The 4,721-nt window shown below is 38.4% G+C and overlaps 1 protein-coding gene across 1 annotated transcript; it reads left to right on the top strand.

The window, feature by feature from the left end:
* Nucleotides 1-792: 792 nt before the first annotated feature.
* LOC118797968 (lipopolysaccharide-induced tumor necrosis factor-alpha factor homolog) lies at nt 793-2,656 on the top strand. The gene is made up of 3 exons (XM_036557264.1): nt 793-1,159; nt 2,328-2,460; nt 2,551-2,656. The coding sequence occupies exons 1-3, from the start codon at nt 793-795 to the stop codon at nt 2,654-2,656; spliced, it is 606 nt and encodes a 201-aa protein (XP_036413157.1).
* The last annotated feature ends 2,065 nt before the right edge of the window (nt 2,657-4,721 follow it).

The raw sequence follows: 4,721 nt of genomic DNA, 5'->3' as shown, positions 1-4,721 counted from the left end.
GAAATCGCAGAGAATATATTTAGCGCAGTTACAAAAATACAGAAATGCAAGCTCTTCATTTCCAACAGTTCCTACACATAATGTAACTGTACATGTAATCAATTTGTCTATAACAGTTACCTGTATGTACTTACTTTTTACTTTCATCCAAATTAAATGACCAGTGGAGAAGGCACAAGTAGAAGCATCTTACTTAGCAGCCACATTAACCACATACCATACCTTCCAATGTCACTACAGGCGTATGTTCGGAATAGATTAGATTAGCACAAGGGAAGTGGATAGATTAACAGGTAATATATAGATTGACTAGGATGCTTAGTTTTGTTAGCGTCAAATGTGCTCGGCTTAACCTCTGCACTTACTCATACATGAGCTACTTACGTCTCTCACACACTATACATCGTCTAGCAAAAGATCTGCTTTTTAGATCATTAGGTTCGATCACATCATTTATCAGCAGGACCGAGTAAAATGTGACCTGACCAGCTCCTCTGGGTGATACGTGACAGTCTGTCAATTCATTTGTCTGAAAGTGCACGCAAGTATGTACGTCACAGGGGCAACCCAGACTTCGCAATAGGATCTATACTGTTTTTTTTTACCACAATACAAAACATATGTGTATCATGGCAGCCCTAGCAAGTGTGCTCTCAACTAATGTCACCTTATTGTTCCTCTGCAACACATGAGTACTTGTGTTTGCGAACGCTTGAAAGTTGAGCAATTTTTTATCCTTCCACAGGTGTATCAGAATCAGAATAGACTGCTGTCTCCCCTCCCATATACAACATGGATATAATACTTCAGCCTGTGCCTGAACCTGCGGTAGTAATGGCAGAACCTGTTATGGTAGCAGAACCCCCACCTATTATGGTAGCAGATCCTAATCCACCTATGATGGTAGTAGACCCTTCTCCACCTATGATGGTAGCAGATCCTAATCCACCTATGATGGTAGTAGACCCTTCTCCACCTATGATGGTAGCAGATCCTAATCCACCTATGATGGTAATAAACCCTTCTCCACCTATGATGGTAGCAGATCCTAATCCACCTATGATGGTTGTAGACCCTTCTCAATCTTATATGGTAATAGAACCTCCTCCTGCAGTAATCCAGCCTGTAACAGTGGTGCAGCAGACCCCCGGCCCTGTGGGTAAGTTTTCACTGTGTGTGTGTAATTTTTTAATGAGTCTTTGTCTATATTTGAGATAACAGTTCTCCAGTAAATTAAGTAAAAATCAGCTCAAGTCAATATTCAAATCATCAAATTATAGGAACCTTTTTTGGTTTATTTATTTATTTTTTAAAGAATGTTTTTGAATGTCCTGACCAAGCTGCATAGTCTAGGGCATGTAGTACACAAAACTAAAATCCGGTTATCTAAGTGGTTCTAGAAGCAAACCTCTTGAATTAAGTATTAAAGTGAACATAAACCCAACAACCAATGCAACACTTCCCTATAAAGCCAGCGTGTGCTCTTCACACAGCATTCACCCAGTGAAGATGACATCATTAAAATCAGATGGCCGAGAGAGCGACATAACAAAGCCTAAGAAAATCACCATTCACAGCTTTTAATAAATTAAGATTTTGGCATTTTATGAAAATGAGACAGATGATAGTCTTACTCCAGTGTTTGTTAGCAAGGTTAGCCTAGCATCTCCTGTTGTAAATTTAAGAAGCACATGTTAGATATCATACGTGTTGGCTGATCCACTGCATTAATCACGTAATTTAGATTTTTCACCGAACTACTGACAACTGTACTATTAACAACAACCTTACATTCTGTAAGATTTTTATTGCTATAGGAGACCTTTTTAAATGATAAGAACTCTTAGGGTGTGGTTGTAACTAGTAAAGAGCAGTCTGGGCTGTTTGGGCTTTTACTCAAAAACAAGTCAAATGCATGCCATGGACTTAAATCAAGACATTGGCTTGACCAGTTTATGTACTTATATATTCTGCATTTATAACAATATTCAATAGATCTATTCTGTGTCCTTATTTAAGTAAAGACATAGAAATACTGCGTGTTCACGCCACTCCTGCACTGTGTTGATTATTTATTTTTAAGATTTGGCAAAAAATTGTGAATATTTTAAGGGATCCTGTCAGAAAATGTCTGTCAAAAAGCTAGTATGAGTCAATATTTTGTAGAATTGTTCTGTGAATGATGTTTCAGGAGTAACAGAGTGAAGATACACATTTTCGATTTCAATATGATTTTTGGTTCCTAGGTCAACATTTGATGAATTTTTCAATATTATATTTGTTCAAAATATGAACTGAAAACTGAAATGTACATTGTGCATTTCTAGTGGTGCAGCCCCAACTGAAAGATACACCTGGGAGGACAAGGTGTCAATTTTGCCAGCGGGAAATTGCCACAGTCACCAGAGCTGTCAATGGAGCTCTGACCTGGACTATCTTTGGAACCCTCTTACTCCTCGGGTGAGATACCCTGACATACACTCACATGAATACACACACCTCACTCACCCAAATACAGACCTTTATGGTTCCTCTGTTCTCTCTCTGCAGGATCTGGCCGTGCTGCCTGCTTCCGTTCTGTGTAGAATCCTGTAAGGACATAGAACACACCTGCCCCCACTGCCACAATATTGTCCACGTTCACAAACGCATGTGAAAATCTCCACACAAGAGAACCTGAAGAACCTAGAGAAGCTTATTAGCTGCCATATGAATGACGGTCTCTCTGCGACAAAAAATACTAAAGCGCTATTTTTTTCTATTTACTATTTTCACTATGAAGTTTTAAGGTCTTGAAAACATAATCCATGGCCTTGTCTGACTTTCAGGCTATGTTCACACCGCAGGTAAAAGTTTTCAAAATCCATTTTTTTGTTAGGCTGTTCACAATATCTTTTTTAACGTGACCTGTATCAACATTGTTCTGAACAGATCACGCTCCTAAACTGACCTGCATGCACAAACGAACAATGCATCACATGGAACAATGGCTGACAATGGCTACATTCTCCTATGGCCGTGTTTGGGCATTTTTTTTAATTTCTTGGAAGGGTTCTGATAAGTGGCTTCTAATCCTGTTTGTGCAGAAACACCATCCCATGTTTATGTGGTCTGTTACCTCACTATCCCACCACTGAAATCCTCCATACCGTTCCTTCTCGCCAGCGTGAAATTACTGTGAATGTCAGTTTGGATTGATGTAAAAGTTGCATGAATGCTGATCTGGCTATTCAGACTCTGCATTCGATATGCGGAGCTGCATTACCACATATCAGATACATACCGAATTTTAACACAACATATGAAAGTGTCCCAATTCAGTACTAAAAAATGTGAGATTCACTGTGTTTTTTGCACACCTGTGTCAGGTATGAAGAAAAAATCAGATTTGCTGTGTGAATGTAGCCTTAGAGTTGGTTTCTTAGACCCACATAAAAGCTAATCTGAATTTTTAGTACTGAACTATACTGGCACTGAAATTTAGTCTTAAGAGTGCTTTCACACTTTCAGCGCCTCATGTGGATTCAGGCTGATGCTAGGCACGCATGCAACGTTGCTTTCACACTGAACGTGGAAATTCACAACAGTACTTTCAAACACATTCTCAGTGGAATGCGCAGGACTTAGCTCGAGCCCTGTGGAAAATGGAGTCCACTGCAGCAGACATGCAGGGTAATTTAGAGCTCAAATGTTTTCTACTTTTGCACTATAATATGAGAGCAGTAGGTGTGTCTGGTAGTGCCTCTCTAATTGAAATTACTGTAATGCAGACTGGAGATGCTTACAGCTGTAATTTAATGGTGACACAAAATATTATAATGTTAATAATACTAGCATAATAATAACAGCAATGATTGTTTAATCATTTTTAAGTGCTTAGCATGTATTTGAAGTATTTTACCAAAAGTTACCTAAAGTTCAATGTTTCCTAGGAGGGGTCTGAGTTCTAAAGGAGTTGTGGTACAAACAACAACTGGTCTGAAATCTCATCAATGCTAAGGAGGACCAAAAGAGAACCAGGTTCGCTTAAATTGTGAACACAAAAAGCATGATGTCATTTGCAGCTGGTTCTCTTTCAGGTTCACTTTAACAGAACTGAGTTTGATTGATTTAAAAACACATAGGGCTCCCGAGTAGTGCAATCGTCTAAGCATTGGCCCTAACAGCCCTAACGAGTTTGATCTCCTAGTTCTGGTGGTATCATGTGATTGGGGGAGCCCTAGCAAGTGGTTGGAAGTGGATATTACTAAACTGGGGAGAAAACTGGAAAAAACACCCAAAGACCTGGTTTAATCCCTTCCCAAAACAGACCAAAGATGTTTTTTCCTTAACTTCTTTAAACTTGTGGAGAGTTTCACCTGATGTCACCTTTGTAATGATCATGTATATATTAAATATACACTCAAGCAAACCAGAGTGTGCCAACTTTAATAATATAAATTAATTGTGACTGTATTTGTATATGCTCACATAGATTCACAACTTTCAGATCTGTAAGGTAAAGGTCTTGTTAAAAGCCCTTGTATATTCCAGAAATTATCATTTTTATATACATTTTCCCATAAGTATGAATATGTATATATAACGGTATTTGTAAATATGCATATTTGTACTATCCTGTACACTTGAGTAAAAGTAGAAATCCTCTCAGACCTTATCCTAAAAGCTAAAACCAAAATGCTCCTATTATAATCAGTGAAGCTATTTACACTTACTATAAG

The sequence above is a fragment of the Colossoma macropomum genome, unplaced genomic scaffold, assembly GCF_904425465.1.
Source record: "Colossoma macropomum unplaced genomic scaffold, Colossoma_macropomum, whole genome shotgun sequence".
Taxonomy (NCBI): domain Eukaryota; kingdom Metazoa; phylum Chordata; class Actinopteri; order Characiformes; family Serrasalmidae; genus Colossoma; species Colossoma macropomum.
The sequence above is the reverse complement of the archived record's forward strand: the minus strand, read 5'-3'. Positions and strand labels throughout refer to the sequence as shown.